This window comes from Hemiscyllium ocellatum, chromosome 6, assembly GCF_020745735.1.
Source record: "Hemiscyllium ocellatum isolate sHemOce1 chromosome 6, sHemOce1.pat.X.cur, whole genome shotgun sequence".
Taxonomy (NCBI): Eukaryota; Metazoa; Chordata; class Chondrichthyes; order Orectolobiformes; family Hemiscylliidae; genus Hemiscyllium; species Hemiscyllium ocellatum.
In genome coordinates, this window is record NC_083406.1 from 125,850,599 (window position 1) to 125,873,337 (window position 22,739).

The following is a 22,739-nucleotide window of genomic DNA, read 5'->3' on the forward strand; positions in this document are numbered from 1 at the left end:
GATCCCAATCATTAATAAATATCAGAAAAAGCAAGGGTCCCAATACTGACTCCTGGGGAACTCCATCACAAACTTGCTTCCTACCTGAACAATATCCATTGACCTATTCATTCCTGTCATTCAGCGAATTTTGTATCCACGTTGCTCCTGTCCCTGTATTACTGTGACCTATAACTCTCCTCACAAGCCTGTTGTGTGGCACTACATCAGGCACCTTCTGGAGATCCATGTACATCGGATCAACAGTGTTACTCTCACTGAGCATTTCGGTTACTTCTTCAAAACAAAACTCCAACAAGTTAAACACAGTTTAGACAACAATACTTTCTCCCAACTCTGAGGCCACCTGTTAATTACTATTCTCGATTCCAGTATTGTCTGCACCTTTTGTTTGTCCTTTGCCATGTGCAAGGTAGGATCCATAGTCACCGCACAGACAGAGACCCTTTACCCGGAGGCCCTGTCCTGGTCATCATGCCCCTGTTCACTTCAGTGTCAAATTTCAGCACCTGGCCCTCATGGAGATCCAGGTTCAGGCTGACAATCTGCACCACAATAATGCCAGGCAATGATCACCTTCAATCAGAGACAATCTAACCACTGCTCCTTGACAAACAATGCCCATTAGCACGGTACAGCCCACCACCATCCCGGGTGAAGTATCTCACTGGGGGAATTAAAATGCCACAATCATTTTCAACATCCACTCCCTGCACCACCAATGCTCAGTACAGTCAAAGAGTCATAGAGATGTGTAGCATGGAAACAAACCCTTCGGTCCAACCCGTCCATGCCGACCAGATATCCCAACCCAATCTAGTCCCACCTGCCAGCACCCGGCCCATATCCCTCCAAACCCTTCCTATTCATATACCCATTCCAGATGCCTCTTAAATGTTGCAGTTGCACCAGTCTCCACCACTTCCTCTGGCAGCTCATTCTATCCAGGTACCACCCTCTGCGTGAAAAAGTTGCCTCTTAGATCTCTTTATATCTTTCCCCTCTCACCCTAAACCTATAGCCTCTAGTTCTGGACTCCCCCACCCCAGGGAAAAGACTTTGTCTATTTACCCTATCCATGCCCCTCATAATTTTGTAAACCTCAATAAGGTCACCCCTCAGCCTCTGAAGCTCCAGGGAAAACAGCCCCAGCCTGTTCAACCTCTCCCTATAGCTCAAATCCTCCAACCCTGGCAACATCCTTGTAAATCTTCTCTGAACCCTTTCAAGTTTCACAACATCTTTCTGATAGGAAGGAGACCAGAATTGCACGCAATATTCCAACAGTGGCCTAACCAATATCCTGTACAGCTGCAACATGACCTCCCAACTCCTGTACTCAAAACTCTGACCAATAAAGGAAAGCAAACCAAACGCTGCCTTCACTATCCTATCTATCTGCGACTCCACTTTCAAGGAGCTATGAACCTACACTCCAAGGTCTCTTTGTTCAGCAACACTCCCTAGGACCATCTATTTAAATGCACGGCAGAAATATACTGCAGGTCAGGCAATGGGCCTCATGGTTTTATATCACTGGACGTTTAATCCAGAGACCCAGGTAATGTTCTGGGGACCCAAAGCCCACCACAACAGATGGTTCAATTTGAATTCAATGATAATCTGGAATTAGGAGTCTAATGATGACCATGAATCTATTGTCGATTGTTGTAAAAACCCATCTGGTTCATTAATGTCCATTAGGAAGAAACTGCCATCCTTCCCTGGTGCACCTACATGAGATTCCAGACCCATAACAATGGGGTTGACTTTAATTGTCTTCTGGGCAATTAGGGATGGGTGATAATTGCTGACTTGGCCAGCGATGCCCTCACCCTGTGAATGAATGAAAAACAAACTCACCAAAGGTCCTAAGACAGAACCTTCTAACCCACTTCCATCTAGAAGGGCAAGGGCAGCAGATACATGGGAACACCACCCCCTGCAAGTTCCCCTCCAAGCCACTCACCATCCTGAGTTGAAAATATTTTGCCCTTCCTTTAGTGTCACTGGATCCAAATCCTGGAATTCCCTCCCTAAGGACATTGTGGGTCAACCTATAGTACATGGACTGCAGCGGTTCAAGAAAGCAGGTCACCCCCACCTTTCTCAGGGGGCAACTAAAGACAAGCAATAAATGCCAGGCAAAAAATGCCATGAATGAATTTTAAACAAGTTCCTGCCTCTATTATACAGGGCATCATGAGATCATATCTTGAACACTGTGTGGAGGTTTGGTTTCGTTATTTTAGGAAGGCTGTAAATGGATTGGAGATAGTTGAGAGGATGTTTACTTGGTCGTTAATCTGGAATGAGTGAGCTGTCTTATGAGGTAAGGTTGGACAAATTGGCTTGCTTTCCTGGAGTTTAGTGATTTGATTAAAATGAATCAGATCTTGAATGATCTTGATGAGGTGAATGTGGAAAAGATGTTTCTTCTTGTGAGTAAATCCAGAAATGGGGACATGATTTTACATTTAGGGGTTGTCTTTTGAGAACAGAATGGGAAGAATTTTCTTCTCTTGGATGGTTGTGTGTCTTTGGAATTCTGTCTAATCTTTTCTCTTTGTCCTCCCTGGGTACAAATGCCCCTCAGAGCGTGGAACTGGGAACCTCCTGCTTGCTGTGTTCAGCAAGTGATTGGTCTTAGCTCAGCTCTTTATTGAGATCAAAACAATAAAGATGTTAGTTTGTTAATTTTGAGGCATGTAAGATTCCACAAAGTGAAGAAATTAACTCTGTTGAATCCCTTTACAGTTGTTCCTCCTATATTCAATATATTGAATAGAGAAGCAAAGAGGTGCTTCTGCAGCTGTACAGGGCCCTGGTGAGTCCACACCTGGAGTACTGTGTGCAGTTCTGGTCTCCAAATTTGAGGAAAGACATTCTGGCTATTGAGGGAGTGCAGCGTAGGTTCACGAGGTCAATTCCTGGAATGGCGGGACTACCTTACACTGAAAGACTGAAGCGACTGGGCTTGTATACCCTTGAGTTTAGAAGACCGAGAGGGGATCTGATTGAGACATATAAGATTATTAAAGGATTGGATACTCTGGCAGCAGGAAGCATGTTTCCGCTGATGGGTGAGTGCCAAACCAGAGGACACAGCTTAAAAGTACGGGGTAGACCATTTAGGACAGAGATGAGGAGAAACTTCTTCACCCAGAGAGTGGTGGCTGTGTGGAATGCTCTGCCCCAGAGGGCAATGGAGGCCCAGTCTCTGGATTCATTTAAGAAAGAGTTGGATAGAGCTCTCGAGGATAGTGGTATCAAGGGTTATGGAGATAAGGCAGGGACAGGATACTAATTAGAAATGATCAGCCATGATCATATTGAATGGCAGTGCAGGTTCGAAGGGCTGAATGGCCTACTCCTGCACCTATTGTCTACTGTTTATTGTCTGCTGATGATACAAAGCTGGGTGGCAGGGTGAAATGTGATGAGGATGTTAGGAGATTACAGGGTGACCTGGACAAGTTAGGTGAGTGGTCAGACGCATGGCAGATGCAGTTTAATGTGGATAAATGTATGGTTATCCACTTTGGTGGCAAGAACAGGAAGGCAGATTACTACCTAAATGGAATCAATTTAGGTAAAGGGGCAGTACAGAGAGATCTGGGTGTTCTTGTACACCAGTCAATGAAGGTAAGCATGCAGGTACAGCAGGTAGCGAAGGCGACTAATAGCATGCTGGCCTTCATAGCAAGAGGGATTGAGTACAGAAGCAAAGAGGTTCTTCTGCAGCTGTACAGGGCCCTGGTGAGTGGTGGCTGTGTGGAGTGCTCTGCCTCAGAGGGCAGAGGCCCAGTCTCTGGATTCATTTAAGAAAGAGTTGGATAGAGCTCTCAAGGATAGTGGAATCAAGGGTTATGGAGATAAGACAGGAATAGGATACTGATTAAGGATGATCAGCCACGGTCATATTGAATGGTGGTGCAGGCTCGAAGGGCAGAATGGCCTACTCCTGCACCTATTGTCTATTGTCTCTGTCCAAAGCTAGAATTCTCACACCTGCTCCAGGTATTGGAAGAGTCTGTATATATCAGGGTATTTTTCTGCAATCCATTCAGAGATTGTAGCTGGATAATCAGATCTGTAGCGGCCTGTTTTTCACCTTTTATTTTGCAATGTTCTATAATTTCATGCCAGATAGATTGGGTTTGTAGCGTTTTCTTGCACAGTATTTGCTGTTACCATCATTGATCCCTGTCGTTGTATTAAACAGGTGAAGAAGTTTCAACAGTTTGACGGAGACCGGGATCGATTGTGTGACTCGGATCGTTTCATACTGCTTTTGCTGGAGATCTCCAGGTGGGTGACCACATTCAAAGGTCCAGTAGTGACTTTCAGCTCCTTCCCTTTTGTTTGATTTTGTATTTTACGGCAGCAATGACCCTGCACATTGAGAGAGTGAGCACAGGCTGTGATTGTCTGCACACACGCACACAATGGGACTGCTTAGCTTACACACTGTCACTGTCACTTCATTTGTACCCAGCCACAGTGTAAAATGAGGTTTAAACACACGGACAGCCCAAAGATCATGATGCAGGGATTCTTTATTCCATTGGTATCAAGTCATTGCAAACCTGGAGGGAAATTAAGGATTAACCTATTTCTGTTGTGTACGTGGAATGACTGTATCAGTTACATTTGGGCTGAGGAATTCTGTAGTTTATCTGCCCCTTCCCCCCACCAAAGACCGTGAGAGTCTGCCTGACTGCTCCAGCTGCCCTTCCTCCCGGTTGGAGGACCCATTACGATGAGGTGTTAAATGGTCATCTCTATTGCAGATTGAAGATCTCAAATCATTACATTATTACATCATCGCAATTAACATAAATTTTGTGCCACACTTCCTGATCCTCAGCATCTCTCCACAGCCATCACTTGGGCTCTTACTTTTCCTGAGCCTTTTCCTCTCGCTCCCTTGTCTCTGGACTTGTTCACCTGGTCGTCCCCCTTTTTGTCAGGATCTCCACTCAATGGCAGCATTGTGTTCTTCTGACCCTTTCCCTCAGTCTTGAACAGACAGGTCATTCAGTCCATCAAGACTGCTTCACCATTTAACTACAATCAGGGTGATCCACTTTCCCGTTCGCTCCTGCTATTCCTTCATTCCCTGATGTACTCAGAGGTGGGACATTCAGAACCCTAAAATTCATCAGCCTCTTATCTTAAACCATATGGATAAGGAACAAGAGTAGGTCAACTGGGACTTCACCATTCAATAAGATCATGGTTCTAGGTTACAGTGGTGCTGGAAAAGCACAGCAGTTCAGGCAGCATCAGATGCTGCCTGACCTGCTGTGCTATTCCAGCACCACTCTAATCTAGACTCTGGTTTCCAGCATCTGCAGTCCTTGTTTTTACCTAATAAGATCATTATTGGCCTGGCTTTAACCTCAACTCTGCATCCCTGTTTATCCCAGATTATCTTTCATCCTCATGGTCATCAGGAATCTATCCACCTCAGCCTTAAAAATATTTAATGCTTCTGGAAGTAGGTTTGCTCGCTGAGCTGGAAGGTTCATTTTCAGATGTTTCGTCACCATACTAGGTAATATCTTCAGTGAGCCTCAGATGAAGCACTGGTGGTGTAGCCCGCTTTCTGTTTATATGTTTGGGTTTCCTTGGGTCGGTGATGTCATTTTCTTTGGTGACATCATTTCCTGTTCTTTTTCTCAGGGGTGGTAAATGGGATCCAAGTCAATGTGTTTGTTGATAGAATTCCAGTTGGAATGCCATGCTTCTAGGAATTCTCGTGCATGTCTCTGTTTGGCTTGTCCTAGGATGGATGTGTTGTCCCAGTCAAAATGGTGTCCTTCCTCATTCATATGTAAGAATACTAGTGAGAGAGGGTCATGTCGTTTTGTGGCTAGTTGATGTTCATGTGTCCTAATGGCTGGTTTTCTGCCTGTTTATCCAATGTCGTGTTTGTTACAGTTTTTGCATAGTATTTTGTAAATGACATTAGTTTTGCTTGTTGTCTGTATAGTGTCTTGCAAGTTCATTAGCTGCTGTTTTAGTGTGGTGGTGGGTTTGTGGGCTCATACAGATGAGGAAGGATACCATTTTGCCTGGGACAGCACATCCATCCTAGGACAAGCCAAACAGAGACTCGCATGAGAATTTCTAGAAGCTTAGCATTCCAGCCAGATCTCTATCAACAAACACATTGACTTGGATCCCAATTACGAACCCCTGAGAAAAAGAACAGGAAATGATGTCACCACAGAAAATGACATCACCAACTCAAGGAAACCCAAACATATAAACAGAAAGTGGGCTACACCACCAGTGCTTCATCCGGAGGCTCACTAAAGATCTTAGCAAGCGAGCAAACCTACATCCAAAACCTCAACCTGAGCTACAAATCGTCTCAAAAAAAAATTTAATGCTTCTCCATCCTTTGCCTTTTGATGAAGGGAATTCCAAAGACTCACAACCGTCAGAGAAAAAAATATCTTCTCATCTCTGTCTGAGAAATGTCTGCTCCATCTACAGCTGCTCTGGCTCTGTTTCATTCTGTGTATCTTTGACCCAGTGCACTTTGACCTCTGGTTGAGTGACCTTGTCAATGTAGACTGCTGACCCTGTGATTTCTGTGTTTGATGGCCCTGACCTTCCCTCCCAGTTACAGGGAACGGTTGGAGAGTATGATCCTGAAGGAGGAGTTTGGACCTCGGCTTGAGGGGCTGTGTCTCGGGATACGGACCATGACTGAGGCGGCTCGAGGTGAGGGTTCCCTCTGGGACACGCGGTTTAAACACTCCATGTAGCTGCTCAGTGTAACTGAGTGAGCTCTGTTCCCCTGCACAGGGATTCAAAGCCAGTTCCACTACCAGGGCAGAGCTGTAGACAGCCCAAGGGCGAGCTGTGCTGCAGGATATCCATCTTAAACAAGCTGTAGTTTACTGTACGATAGCATCAATTTCAACTTACACTGAGCTACTCAGAGTTTTAGAGATGTAGAGAGTGTGGACATTGTTGGGATTGTTTTCCTTTGAATAAAGGAGATTGAGACATGACAGGGGAAGGGGTAGTCTATCTGCTTGAACTGCTACAGTTTAATCTGTAGAGATCATTAATGAAATTACTGAATTCTTCTGTTAAATCTTGCTCTTTTAAAAATTTTATTTGTTCTGAGGTTAAAGTAATTGTATTTTTTTAAAGTAGCTGCTGCTTCCTTTACCCCTCTGCAAGCTATAACATCATCAGCCATACTCCCAGTTGTGTATATTACTTGTTCAGCTTCTGATTTAGTAGCTAATTTGATAGCTATTCTCTATCTCTTTCTCTTTATTGTTTTCTCTAAGATGTCCAACTCTATGCTTTATTTGACCCATCTCTGAAACTAAATCTTCCTGGAAATATTACTTTTTCTGCTGTTTTCTGTCTCTCCTTTATGTGATTATTAATTTTGTTGTTGAAAAGCATTTAATTCTGCAAGGTAGCAGTGTTGATCTGATGTACAGCTGTACTGGAAGAAGTGGTCAAAGTAGAGGATTCCTGCCTCTTGTTAGTAAATTGCCATTTGCCTGGCTTCTCTGGATGTATCACCCTGATTGTATTCTTAATAACTGATTGGTGTTTCCCTAATGTCTTTCCTGAATACATCCTTTTGGATTTAACAACTGTTTCCTGTTCCAGGCACAGTGTCAGTAAACAGTTGCTGCCTTATTCTGTAATATCAGTGATATCTCTGTGCTGGCTCCTGCTGCTGGAGTTTAAACAAAAACATTAAATGATGAACTTCTCAACTTTTCTGTGGCCTCAGCAATGCTCTTCTAGTTGGACCCTTCTGAATACCCAGTTATTGTTTTAATTGTGGATTTGGGTAGCCCTCATGTGATTTGTGATGGAATACACTTTGGAAGAAGGAACGAGACAAGGGAGTATTCAGTGAATGGCAGGATACCAGGTAGCTCAGGAGGACAGAGGGATCTTGGGGTGTTTGCCCACAGATTCATGAAGTTGGCAGAACATGGTTAATAGTGCAGTTCTAGATGTAGGTTTGCTCACTGAGCTGCAAGGTTCATTTTCACGAAACAAACTTACATCCAGAACCTCAACCTGAGGTACAAATCTTCTCAAAACTAGCTAATAGTGTGGTTTAGAATGCGTCACCTGCCTTTATTAGTCATGACACAGATTATATGAGCAGGGAGATTATGTTGCAGCTGTTCAGAACTTTGGTTAGGACCCAGTTGGAGTATTGTCTGCAGTTCTGGCCTCTACAATATAGGAAGGATGTGATTACACTGCAGGTGGTGCAGAGGAGATTCACCAGGATATTGCCTGGGATGGAGCATTTCAGTGATGGAGAGAGGCTGGATAGGCTCAGGTTGCTTTGTTTAGAGCAAAGAAGGCGAAGAGGAGCAGTATGAAGTGATATAAGATCGTGACGAGCATTGGTAAGGTTAAGAGAAAGCAGCAGTTCCCTTTAATTGAAGGGTCAAGTACAAGGGGGTATAATTTTAAAGTGAAAGGTGGGAGGTTTTGCGGGGACTTAAGGAAAGGGCTATTCACCCAGAGGGTGGTGGGAATCGGAATGCACTGTCTGGGAGGTGGGTAGTTGAGGAGGGAACCTCACAACCTTTAACAAGTACAAGGCCATGTGACCAGTTGGACTTGTGTAGATTCTGAGTAGACTTCAGCAGTAGAGAACTGTAGGCCCTCTTTTGTACTGATTTCCCAGGGAGCAGGCGTGAACAGGCTCACTCTCAATTATTTACCCTCCCCTTTGGCTGGTCACTGTTCCAGTGGAGACTTTTCCATTTGGATATCTTCCTCCCAGACCCAACACTCAACCTCTGCTTTGGAGAAGATCTGTCCAGGCTTTTTTGCATTAGCAGGTTTGTAAATACCAAATGTGACATACATATACACACAGAGTAGAAAAATGAGATCAGTCCAAAAGTAAGTTTTACAGAAAGGATAGGTGGCAGATTGTCTGTGTGGGTGAGATATTTGAACATTGGGGATGTTACCTGCAGCGTTGTGCTGACAATATTGAGACTCTTCTTTTTGCAGGAAGTGGCAGGACACAGAGATAGAGATTGATATTTTCTGTTTCTTTTATCTGCAGTACAAGGGCATTTAATTTGCTTTCCTAAGAGCAATCAACTTCACAATCCATTAGCCCACAAACTGCAATGTTAGCTTAGTAACACATACACTGCAATGTTAGCTCAGTAACACACACAGACTGCAATGTTAGCTCAGTAACACAGACTGCAATGTTAGCTCAGTAACACATACACTGCAATGTTAGCTCAGTAACACACACAGACTGCAATGTTAGCTCAGTAACACACACTCTGCAATGTTAGCTCAGTAACACACACAGACTGCAATGTTAGCTCAGTAACACACACTCTGCAATGTTAGCTCAGTAACACACACAGACTGCAATGTTAGCTCAGTAACACACACACACTGCAATGTTAGCTCAGTAACACAGACTGCAATGTTAGCTCAGTAACACACACTCTGCAATGTTAGCTCAGTAACACATACACTGCAATGTTAGCTCAGTAACACATACACTGCAATGTTAGCTCAGTAACACACACAGACTGCAATGTTAGCTCAGTAACACAGACTGCAATGTTAGCTCAGTAACACACACAGACTGCAATGTTAGCTCAGTAACACACACACACTGCAATGTTAGCTCAGTAACACAGACTGCAATGTTAGCTCAGTAACACACACTCTGCAATGTTAGCTCAGTAACACATACACTGCAATGTTAGCTCAGTAACACATACACTGCAATGTTAGCTCAGTAACACACACAGACTGCAATGTTAGCTCAGTAACACAGACTGCAATGTTAGCTCAGTAACACACACTCTGCAATGTTAGCTCAGTAACACAGACTGCAATGTTAGCTCAGTAACACATACACTGCAATGTTAGCTCAGTAACACACACAGACTGCAATGTTAGCTCAGTAACACACACTCTGCAATGTTAGCTCAGTAACACACACAGACTGCAATGTTAGCTCAGTAACACACACTCTGCAATGTTAGCTCAGTAACACACACAGACTGCAATGTTAGCTCAGTAACACACACACACTGCAATGTTAGCTCAGTAACACAGACTGCAATGTTAGCTCAGTAACACACACTCTGCAATGTTAGCTCAGTAACACATACACTGCAATGTTAGCTCAGTAACACATACACTGCAATGTTAGCTCAGTAACACATACACTGCAATGTTAGCTCAGTAACACACACTCTGCAATGTTAGCTCAGTAACACAGACTGCAATGTTAGCTCAGTAACACATACACTGCAATGTTAGCTCAGTAACACACACAGACTGCAATGTTAGCTCAGTAACACACACTCTGCAATGTTAGCTCAGTAACACACACAGACTGCAATGTTAGCTCAGTAACACACACACACTGCAATGTTAGCTCAGTAACACACACTCTGCAATGTTAGCTCAGTAACACACACAGACTGCAATGTTAGCTCAGTAACACACACACACTGCAATGTTAGCTCAGTAACACAGACTGCAATGTTAGCTCAGTAACACACACTCTGCAATGTTAGCTCAGTAACACATACACTGCAATGTTAGCTCAGTAACACACAGAGTGCAATGTTAGCTCAGTAACACATACACTGCAATGTTAGCTCAGTAACACATACACTGCAATGTTAGCTCACTCACACACACACTGCAATGTTAGCTCAGTAACACACACTCTGCAATGTTAGCTCAGTAACACACAGACTGCAATGTTAGCTCAGTAACACACACTCTGCAATGTTAGCTCAGTAACACACAGACTGCAATGTTAGCTCAGTAACACACACTCTGCAATGTTAGCTCAGTAACACACACTCTGCAATGTTAGCTCAGTAACACATACACTGCAATGTTAGCTCACTCACACACAGACTGCAATGTTAGCTCAGTAACACACACTCTGCAATGTTAGCTCAGTAACACACACTCTGCAATGTTAGCTCAGTAACACATACACTGCAATGTTAGCTCACTCACACACAGACTGCAATGTTAGCTCAGTAACACACACTCTGCAATGTTAGCTCAGTAACACACACACAGCAATGTTAGCTCAGTAACACACACTCTGCAATGTTAGCTCAGTAACACACACTCTGCAATGTTAGCTCAGTAACACATACACTGCAATGTTAGCTCACTCACACACAGACTGCAATGTTAGCTCAGTAACACACACTCTGCAATGTTAGCTCAGTAACACACACACAGCAATGTTAGCTCAGTAACACACACTCTGCAATGTTAGCTCAGTAACACACACACAGCAATGTTAGCTCAGTAACACACACAGACTGCAATGTTAGCTCAGTAACACACACACAGCAATGTTAGCTCAGTAACACACACTCTGCAATGTTTTCTGAGTAATACACAGACCATAATACAGGGACACAATCCTGTATGCAAAATTCCAAAACCTGAAAAGCTCAGAAATCTGAAATTTTTTTTGGGAGTGCGGAGCATCATTTTGCCGTGCTGACAGGTGATCTGACTCCACACCCACTTGGACCACGTCACTCACGTATGATGTGAGGGCATGATCCAGCACTGGCAGCTGTCCCCGAGGAGGAGGCATGAACAAGCTCACTCTCAATTATTTACCCTCCCCTTTGGCTGGTCACTGTTCCAATGGAGACTTTTCCATTTGGATATCTTCCTCCCAGACTCAACACTCAACCTCTGCTTTGGAGAAGACCTGTCCAGGCCTTTTTGCATTAGCAAGTTTGTAAATACCAAATGTGACATACTTGTACACACAGAAGAAAAATGAGATCAGTCCAAAAGTAAGTTTTACAAAAAGGATAGGTGGCAGATTGTCTGTGTAGGTGAGATATTTGAACATTGTGTCTCGGTGCTCATACCATTGACACATGCGTCTGCTGTTCGGTCATTGTTTTTATTTCACTGTGAAAATGTCATTTTTCTGAAATCTGACGAATTCTGAATTCCGACAAACTGGCCCCAAGGATTTCGGATGAGGGATTGTGTATTTGTACATGCTCAATGTCACTGCCATCTCGTCCAACCTCAAATCCCTCCCTATCACCTAAACTCATCCAGCCTGATGAAGGGCTTTTGCCTGAAATGTTGATTTTCCTGCTCCTCAGATGCTGCCTGACCCACTGTGCTTTTCCAGCACCACTCTAATCTTGACTCTGATCTCCAGCATCTGCAGTACCCACTCTCGCCTTGATGGGCTAAAGGGCCTAATTCTGCTCCACACCTTATAATTATTATTATTGCACATTTAAGGTGGGAGTATTTGGGAAAATAGCCAAACTGTGGGTCAAAGGGGTCGGTTCTAAGGAGCGTCCTAAAGGATTCACGACATCAAGGAGGGGTGAAGGGAAGGAATTCCAGAGTTCCAGGCTGAAAAGGTGGTGTCAGTGAAAATGCCAGTTTGTGCAAGGGGCTGCAATCAGGAAATGGTGGAACTGAGCAAAGAGACTGTCTCAGTCTGAGTTCCAGTGTCAAGAATCATTCTGTCTGTTTTTCAGAGCTAATGGACTGTGATGAGCTTCACACTGTGATCAGGCTTGTTCTGAAAGCTGGGAACTACATGAACGCAGTGAGTAGAACATTTCAAACACAAACAGCTACCAAATTCAGCAGGTCAGAAACTTCAGGTCATCAGAGATTGAGAATGAGTCAAAACAGAGTGCTGATAATGAGTAAAAGGGGGAGAGTCAAAAAGTATTCCCGATGAAGGTCTTATGCACAAAACATTGATTTTCCTACTCCTTGGATGCTGCCTGACCTGCCGCGCTTTTCCAGCACCACTCTCTCGACTGATATCCAGCATCTGCAGTCCTCCCTTTCCCCTAGTGAAAGGGGAGAGGCATGCAGCTACAGCTGAGTAGCAGACATAAATTTCCTGAGTGTGTGTTAGGGGCAGGTTCTATTAAGACTTTTAGAGGGGACAGGGGACTGTGATCGGGCAGAATTTTAGCCGGACTGAGAGATGGCAGGGACAATGGCACTCAATTCATTCCTCACTCAGGGGAGCCAGAACAGACTGACTGAGGAGAATGGATCCAGTCTAATAGTGACATTATGATTATTGATAGCTGTAAAAACCTGTCTGGTTCAGGAATATCCTTTAGTACAGGAACCATTCTGGAATTTAATCATCATCGTGGCAGAGGCACGGACTTAGCCCTTCTAGATGAGAGAACCCTACATCAAAACTGTGTCAGTTTCACAGAAATTACAAGTTAATCAAAATACAGGACATGGAATAGAACTCTCAAGGGGTACAGTCCCACACACACACTGACTCTCACTGGGGTACAGTCCTACACAAGTTACAGTCCCACACACACGGACTCTCACTGCGGTACAGTCCCACACACATACTGACTGTCACTGGTGTATGGGTCCCACACACACAGACTCTCACTGGGGTACAGTCTCATATACACTGGTTGTCACTGGGATACAGTCACACACATACACACGGACTCTCTCTGGGTTATGGGGTCCCACCCACACACACACTGACTCCCACTGGGACACAGACCCACACACACACACACTGACTCCCACTGGGACACAGACCCACACACACACACTGACTCCCACTGGGACACAGACCCACACACACTTTGCAGCTGCTACTAGAGCTGGGTTGGTATGGATTGTTGAACGGTTGAAGTTGGGAATTTTGTCTCTTCAGGAGTTGGGTCCTGCCATTGCTGATCTCTCTCTCTTTCTCTCTCTCCCTCGCTCCCTCCCTCCTCTCTCCTGGGTCAGGGTGGTTACGCTGGGAATGCTGTCGGTTTCCGAATGAGCTCATTACTGAAACTTGCCGAGACCAAGTCGAACTGTCCGGGAATGAACCTGATGCACTTTGTCGCGATGGTGAGTGACTGGGGCTCGAAATCCCAGAGAACCACGGAGCACTCAGTGTGGAGGGGGAGGGTTGGGGCATCTGGGTTTGGGACGGCAGATGTGGGAGGTGGGGGCTGGGAATGGGGCGGGGGGGTGGTTTGGAAGGAGTGGAATTTGTTGAAGGTAGGACCTTCCTGGGTTGGGACCTGGAATCCCAGCCAGAGTGGAATCTGTTCTCCCTTTTGCTGAACCTTTCACTCAATGATTTTGCAGGAAGCGGAGAAGAATGACAGGAAGTTGTTGGAATTCCCAAACCGGCTGCAGAATCTCGGAGCAGCATCCAGGTATCACCCTTGTGATGGGCATGGGGGGATGTCACTGTGGGATCTGCCCCATCCTTATTACTGACCCCTAACCTCTCATTCCAACCATCGCACCCCTAACCCTACCTCCTCACCCCTAAACTCTTACCCCAATCTCTTGCTTCTGCTCAACCCCATTACAAATATGTCAGCCCCACCCCATCCCCTTAACCCCCACCTGCCTGTGCACCAGTCCTGTGCCACACCCCTTCAGACTCTGACCTGGTGCCAAACTGTTGTTCACCCTCCCCTCCCCACCCCACCCCCACTCCCCCATGAGGAATCCAGTTCTGTTTCCTCATCGTCCATTCCTCAATAGGACACATATAGTGGAGATGGCCTGTTGCTGTGGTAACATTGTGGGGAGTTTCGATAGCACCCAGAAGGCTCCCTGTTTTTGGTAGAAAGTGGTAATAATGATTGGTGTCCTCCTACCTCTTGGGTCCAGGTTATTCAAACAGGAACTGGAGACTGAGTTTGAGAAACTGAAACAGAAACTTCAGCTGGTGAAAGGAAGCCTGGACAAACAGCCGGAAATCTGTCAGCAAATGGAAACCTTTATCCAGGTTAGTGAGCGGTTAGTAAGTGGTTAGCACATCCAGGTTACTGAATGGTTGGTACAGCCAGGTTTGTGAGTGGTCATTCCAGTGGGGTTACTGAGTGGTCATTACAGCCAGGTTAGTGAATGGTTAGTGGGCGGTTCGTACCAGACAAGTCCAATCCCAAGGGAGAAAGTGAGAACTGCAGCTGCTGGAGATCAGAGTTGAAAAGTATGGTGCTGGAAAAGTACATCAGACCAGGCAGCTTCCGAGGAGCAGGAGAATTGACGCTTCAGGCAAAAGCCCTTCATCAGAATGGGGCTGTGAGCCAAGGGTGTAGCGAGATAAATGGGAGGGGTGTGGGGGTGGGGCTAAGGGGAAGGTAGCTGAGACTGCGATAGGTGGATGGAGGTGGGGGTACAGGTGATAGGTCGGAGAGGAGGTTGGAGCGGATACGTGGGAAGGAAGATGGACAGGTGGGACAGGTCATGAGGATGGTGCTGAGCTGGAAGGTTGGAACTAGCTGGGACACCCACACCGACCAACCCCACTGCCAGTGGTCAAACATTCCACCCTCGGTTCACAAGCTTCATTCCTGATGAAGGGCTCTTGCCTGAAACGTCTATTCTCCTGCTCCCTGGATGCTGCCTGACTGGCTGTGCTTTTCCAGCACCACACTCTCAAAGACTAATTCTATATGCAAACCTGGCTCTATTGATGACAAAGAAACTAAAGAACTGCTGAAACAAGAAACAAAAACAAATTGCTGAGAAAACTCAGCAGGTCTAGCAGAGTTGACATTTTGAGGACTATTGGTGCTGTTAATCTGGTCCAACCAGGGAGCTCTGACAGGTAAAAAGGGGAGTGTCAGAGATGCTGACATTCTGGGAGCTGACTCTGTATGAGGCAGTAATATAGACAAGGGCTGTTCATGTGTAAATAAAGGATGACTTGGTGACAGGATACTGGCCTCTCTGGAGTTATCTCAGGGTCTAGTTCTGAAGAGGTTCTGAGGAAGGGTCACTGGACCCGAACCATTAACTCTGCTTTCTCTCCACTGAGGCTGCCAGACCTGCTGAGTTTTTCTAGCTATTACTGTTTTTGTTCTGTTGATCATTGTTTTGATTGTAATGCGGTGGTTTCTCACTGAGGCACACACGCACAGTGTTGCAGATTTGGTTTTAACAACAAAACAGAAAATTATTTCATATAATTAATGAAGGCAACATAGAAAGATGAAAACTATTTACACATGACAGATACTTTGAGATATTGAAACACATAGTAAATTATTGTCCTATTAATCCCAAAACACTCCCTTATGGACACCCAAAACATCCCCACATTGTGCTCATATCAGTGAAAACTCCTTTTCTCTCACACCTCAATAGATGTAATTTAATTGTGACTTCAACTCTCAGTCTAGAAAATCTGATAGCCTTTTCCTGAAGCTCTTTTATATCCGAATTTAACTATTCTCAGCCCCAAATAACTACTTCAGGGTTTTATCCAAATCTTTCTAGTTTGGAACTGTTACAAAACTTCTTACTCTATTTTCTACCTTCTCCTTCTCTCAGGAACATTACGGATCATCATCATCCAAGGCCTTTTGCAGAATTGCCCCAGACTGAAGCTAAAACAAACATTATTTTCAAGCTTTGGTGCTTTCCCAAATAAAAATAAACAAATCATAAAATTTACAACAGAAACACTGAAGTACAATTATTTAACTTGCTCAGTGTAAACTTTCCTAATGTGAACAAAAATTCATTAGATCTGAAAGTTACCGCTCTATCAAGTGGTTTTAAATGAAATCACCATGGTTACAGAAATACTTTCAAATTCATTATTGAACCTACAGACACACACAGAGAAAAATGTACCACCATATCCAAATTCAAAAATCAATATTGAAAATAAATAATATTAAGATATATTTAAATCACACACCAGACATTTGAGACTGGGGCCAGGCAGAGCAGCAATCCTTGTGAGGTTCGGGTTCAGGGATCAATAGTTATTGTTTGGGTCAAGGGTCATTGATATGTGTGGAGTCAGAGTTGGGATATCAGTCCTCTTTGATGGGGTTAAGTTGCAGAGTTCAATAGTCACCATTGGAGTCGCAGCCTGGGTGAGGGGTCAACTGTTGTGGTTGAGGTTGGGGTCAGAGCAGGAATAATGTTCCTTCCAACGGTTGTGATATGAATTCTACTCAAGGTCAGAATCGAGGGATCAGGGTTGCCTTCTGAAGGTAGACCTAAGGGCAGGCTCTGTGCTCTTGCCCAACTAGGAGGGGCATATGGAGTTTAATTTCGCTAAATGTGAGGTGCTCCATTTTGGAAAGGCAGATCAGGGCAGAACTTATACACTCAATGGGACCTTTGAGTGCAAGTTCATAATTCCGTGAAAGTGAAGTCCCAGGTAGACAGGGAAGTAAAGAAGGCGTTTGGTCAATGCATGGGGTACAGGAGTTGGGAGGTCATGTTGTGGCTGTACAGGACATTGGTTAGGCCACTTCTGGAATACTGCATGCAATTCTGGTCTCCCTGCTATAGAAAGGATGGTGTGAAACTTGAAAGGGTTCAGAAAAAGACTTACAAAGATGTTTGCCAGAGTTGGAGGGCTTGAACTACAGGGAGAGGCTGTTTTTCCTGGAGCATCGTAGGCGGAGGTGTGACCTTACCGAGGTTTATAAAATCATGAGGGGCACGGATGGGGTAAATAGACAGGATCTTTTCCCTGGGTCCAGATCTAGAGGGCATAGGTTTAGGGTGAGGGGGAAAGATTTAAAAGGAATTTAAGGGGCAGCTTTTTCACACAGAGGGTAGTGTGCGTATGGAATGAGCTTCCAGCGGAAGTGGTGGAGGCTGGTACAATTACAACATTTAAGAGGCATCTGGATGGGTATCTCAATAGGAAAGTCTAGAGGGATATGTGTCAAGTGCTGGCAAATGGGGCTAGATTTATTTAGGATATCTGGTTGGCATGGACAAGTTGGACAGAAGGGTTTGTTTCCGTTGCTGTATGAGTTCAGGATGAGGTCAAGAGTTGGAGCTCCCTGTTCAGGTCAGGGGTTGGTACTCCTGGTTGGGGGGTCGGGGGTCGGTACTCCCAGATGGGGGCCAGGGGTCGATACTCCCGGAGGGGGGTCAGGGGTCGGTACTCCTGGATGGGGGACAGGGGTTATGCTCTTGTGTTCTCTGGTCTCCTGTCAATGATTTGTTTGTGTTTTTGCAGAAAGCAGAGAGGCAGCTGGATGAAGTGCAGGCCTCAGTGACTGAGCTGCAGGCTGTGAGTCAGCAACTTGCTGAATATCTCTGTGAGGATGAAGAGAAATTCAAACTGGAGGAATGCTGCCAAATCTTCCAAAACTTTGGAGAGAAATTCATTGCAGCAACACAGGTTGGTGAGTCTGAATGGAAGGGGTCAGGTCTCTTCAATCTCTCTCCATCACTGAAGTTTCTCATCCCTGGGACTGTTCTTGTAAATTGTCTCTGCACCCTCTCCAATGAATTCACATCTTCCCTGTAATGTGGGGCCTACACCTGGACACACTCCTCCAGCTGAGGTCAAACAGGGGGCTTGTACAAGTTCACTATCACCTCCTCGCTCGTGTACTCTATGTCCCTATTAATAAAGCCGAGGACACTGCCTGCTGTATTAACCACATGCTCCATATGTCCTGCCACCTTCAATGATCTGTGTACATATACACCCAGCTCCCTCTGCTCCTAAATCCCCTTTGGAATTGTAACCCTTATTTTATAACCCCATTGTCTTTCAATGTCCTTCCAACCAAACTGCATCACGTCACACTGTATTGACCCTCATATGCCACCTCTCCACCCACTGCACCAACTTGTCAATGTCCTTTTGGAGTTCCACACTGTCCTCCTCACAGATTACAATTCTTCCATAGAACATTACAGCACAGTACAAGGCCCTTCAGCCCTCGATGTTGCGCCAACCTGTGGAACCAATCTGAAGCCCATCTAACCTACACTATTTCATTTTCATTCATGTTTATCAACCATTTAAATGCCCTTAGAGTTGGTGAGTCCACTGCTGTTACAGACAGTGTGTTCCATCTCCCTACTACTCTCTGAGTAAAGAACCTACCTCTGACATCTGTCCTTTATCTATCACCCCTCAATTTAAAGCTATGTCCCCTCGTGCTAGCCATCACCATCTGAGGAAAAAGGATCTCACTGTCCACCCTATCTAATCCTCTGATCATCTTGCATGTCTCTATTAAGTCACCTCTTAACCTTCTTCTCTCCAATTAAAACAGCCTCAAATCCTTCAGCCTTTCCGCATAAGACCTTCACTCCATACCAGACAACATCCGAGTAAATCTCCTCTGAGCCCTTTCCAAAGCTTCCACATTCTTCCGATAATGCGATGACCAGAACTGTACACAATAATCTCAGTGTAGCCGCAACAGAGTTTTGTACAGCTGCAGCATGACCTCGTGGCTCCAAAACTCAGTCCCTCTCCCAACAAATGCTGACACATCATACGTCTTCTTAACAACCCTATCAACCTGGGTGACAACTTTCAGGGATCTGTGTACCTGAAGATTAGATTAGATTAGATTACTTACAGTGTGGAAACAGGCCCTTCGGCCCAACAAGTCCACACTGACCTGCCGAAGCGCAACCCACCCATACCCCTACATTTACCCCTTACCTAACACTATGGGCAATTTAGCATGGCCAATTCATCTAACCTGCACATCTTTGGACTTTGGGAGGAAACCGGAGCACCCGGAGGAAACCCACGCAGACACGGGGAGAACGTGCAAACTCCACACAGTCAGTCGCCTGAGTCGGGAATTGAACCCGGGTCCCTGGCGCTGTGAGGGCCACCTGGACACCGAGATCTCTCCGCTCATCTACATTACCAAAAATCTTACCATTCGCCCAGTTCTCTGTATTCCTGTTACTCCTTCCAAAGTGAATCACTTCACACTTTTCTGCATTAAACTCGATTTACTACCTCTCAGCCCAGCTCTGCAGCTTATCTATGTCCCTCTGTAACCCACAAAATCCTTCGGTACTATCCACAACTCTACCGACCTTAGTGTCATCCACAAATTTACTAACCCATCCTTCTATGCACTCACCCAGGTCATTTATAAAAATGACTAACAGCAGTGGCCCCAAAACAGATCCTTGCGGAACACCACTAATAACCAAGCTCCAGGATGAACATTTCCCACCAGCCACCACCTTCTGTCTTCTTTCAGCTCACCAATTTCTGATCCAAACACTAAATCACCCCAATCCCATGCCTCTGTATTTTCTGCACCTTACTGTAATCCATATAAACCACATCAACACGTTTACTCTCATCCACCTGTTTGGTCACCTTCTCAATGAACTCAATAAGGTTTGTGAGGCATGACCTACCTTTCAAAAAACCATGTTAACGATCTCTAATCAACTTATTCATCTCTAAATGATTATAAATCCTATCTCGAAAACACTTTCCAAAACTTTACCCACAACCGAAGTAAGTCTAAAGTTACTAGGGTTGTCTCTACTCCCCTTCTTAAACAAGGGAACAAGATTTGCTACCCTCCAGTCTTCTGGCACTATTACTGTAGACAATCACGACAAAAGTTCAAAACCAAAGGTTCTGCAATCTCCTCCCTAGCTTCCCAGAGAACCTGAGGATAAATCTCATCAGGCCCAGGGGATTTATCTATTACCACACTTGCCAGAAGGAACAAGAGACCAGTGAGCCTGACGTCGGTGATGGGCAATTTATTGGAGGGAATCCTGAGGGACAGGATGTACGTGTATTTGGAAAGGGAAGGACTGATTCGGGATAGTCAACATGGCTTTGTGCGTGGGAAATCATGTCTCACAAACTTGGTTGAGTTTTTTGAAGTTGTAACAAAGAGGACTGATGAGGGCAGAGTGGTAGATTTGATCTATATGGACTTCAGTAAGGTGTTCGACAAGGTTCCCCATGGGAGACTGATTAGCAAGGTTAGATCTCATGGAATGCAAGAAGCACTAGCCATTTGGATACAGAACTGGCTGAAAGGTAGAACACAGAGGACGGTGGTGGAGGGTTGTTTTTCAGACTGGAGGCCTGTGACCAGTGGAGTGCCACAAGGATCAATGCTGGGCCCTCTACTTTTTGTCATTTACATAAATGATTTTGATGTGAGCATAAGAGGTACAGTTAGTAAGTTTGTAGGTGACACCAAAATTGGAGGTGTAGTGGGCAGCGAAGAAGGTTACCTCAGATTACAACAGGATCTTGACCAGATGGGTCAATGGGCTGAGGAACGGCAGATAGAGTTTAATTTAGATAAATGTGAGGTGCTGCATTTTGGGAAAGCAAATCTTAGCAGGACCTACGTACTTAATGGTAAGGTCCTAGGGAGTGTTGCTGAACAAAGAGACCTTGGAGTGCAGGTTCATAGCTCCTTGAAAGTGGAGTTGCAGGTGGATAGGATAGCGAAGAAGGCGTTTGGTATGCTTTCCTTTATCGGTCAGAGTATTGAGTACAGGAGTTGAGAGGTCATGTTGTGGCTGTACAGGACATTGGTTAGGCCACTGTTGGAATATTGCATGCAATTCTGGTCTCCTTCCTATCGGAAAGATGTTGTGAAACTTGAAATGGTTCAGAAAAGATTTACAAGGAGGATTTGAACTATAGGGAGAGGCTGACCAGGCTGGGCTGTTTTCCCTGGGTGTCGGAGGCTGAGGGTGACCTTTTTGGGGTTTATAAAATCATGAGGGGCATGGGTAGGGTAAATAGACAAGGTCTTTTCGCTGGAGTGGGAGAGTCTAGAACTACATGACAGGTTTACGGTGAGAGGAGAAATATATATAGAGACCTAAGGGGCAACGTTTTCACACAGAGGGTGGTACGTGTATGGAATGAGCTGCCAGAGGATGTGGTGGAGGCTGGTACAATTGCAACATTTAAGAGGCATTTGGATGGGTACATGAATAGGAAGGGCTTGGAGGGATATGGGCCGGGTGCTGGCAGGTGGGACTAGATTGGGTTGGGATATGGACAGGTTGGACCGAAGGGTCTGTTTCCGTGATGTACATCTCTATGACTCTATGACCTCCTCCTTACGAACCTCAATCCCCGTCTAGTCTTATAGCCTGTATCTGAGTATTCTCTTTGATAACATTGTCTTTTGCCTGTGAGAATACTGAAGAAAAATATTCATTTAGCGCTTCCCCTACCTCTTCGGACTCCACGCACAACGTCCCCCTGCTGTCCTTGACAGGCCCTAATCTTTAGTCATTCTTTTATTCCTGACATACCGATAGAAAGCTTTCGGGTTTTCCTTGATCTTACCTGCTAAAGATTTCTCATGTGCCCTCCTGGCTCTTCTTAGCTCTCTCTCTAGGTCCTTTTTGCTAACTTGTAACTCTCAAGCGCCCTAACTGAGCCTTCACATCTCATCTTTACATAAGCCTTCTTCTTCCTCTTGACAAGAGTTTCAACTTCTTTAGTCAACCACGGCTCTCTCACTCGACCACTTCCTCCCTGCTTGACAGGTACATACTTACCATGGGCATGCAATAGCTGTTCCTTTAGCAAGCTCCACATTTCAATTGTGCCCATCCTCTGCTGTTTCCTTCCCCATCTTATGCGTCCTAAATCTTGCCTAATCACATCGTATGTGCCTTTCCCCCAGCTATAACTCTTGCCCTGCAGTATATACCTATCTCTTCCCATTGCTAAAGTAAACATAACTGAATTGTGGTCACTATCACTAAAGAGCTCACCTACCTCAAAATCTAACACCCAGTACCAAATCTAAATGTGGCTTTGCTCCTTGTTGGCCTGTCTACAAACTGCCGAGAGCACGGTGCTGGAAAGGCACTGCAGGTCAGGCAGCTTTTGAGGAGCAGGAGAATCAACGTTTTGGGCAAAAGCCCTTCATTACGAATGAATCCTGACG

At 45.0% G+C, this 22,739-nt stretch overlaps 1 protein-coding gene across 1 annotated transcript in view; it reads left to right on the top strand.

Annotated features, from left to right (window-relative positions):
• Positions 1-22,739, top strand: part of LOC132816917 (FH2 domain-containing protein 1-like) — a 42,393-nt gene that overhangs the window by 10,071 nt on the left and 9,583 nt on the right. The window contains exons 5-11 of the mRNA XM_060826942.1: positions 4,226-4,311; positions 6,638-6,738; positions 12,564-12,634; positions 13,819-13,926; positions 14,170-14,240; positions 14,707-14,824; positions 18,035-18,199. Coding sequence (XP_060682925.1) covers positions 4,226-4,311; positions 6,638-6,738; positions 12,564-12,634; positions 13,819-13,926; positions 14,170-14,240; positions 14,707-14,824; positions 18,035-18,199 — 720 coding nt within the window. The remainder of the gene's footprint in view (positions 1-4,225; positions 4,312-6,637; positions 6,739-12,563; positions 12,635-13,818; positions 13,927-14,169; positions 14,241-14,706; positions 14,825-18,034; positions 18,200-22,739) is intronic.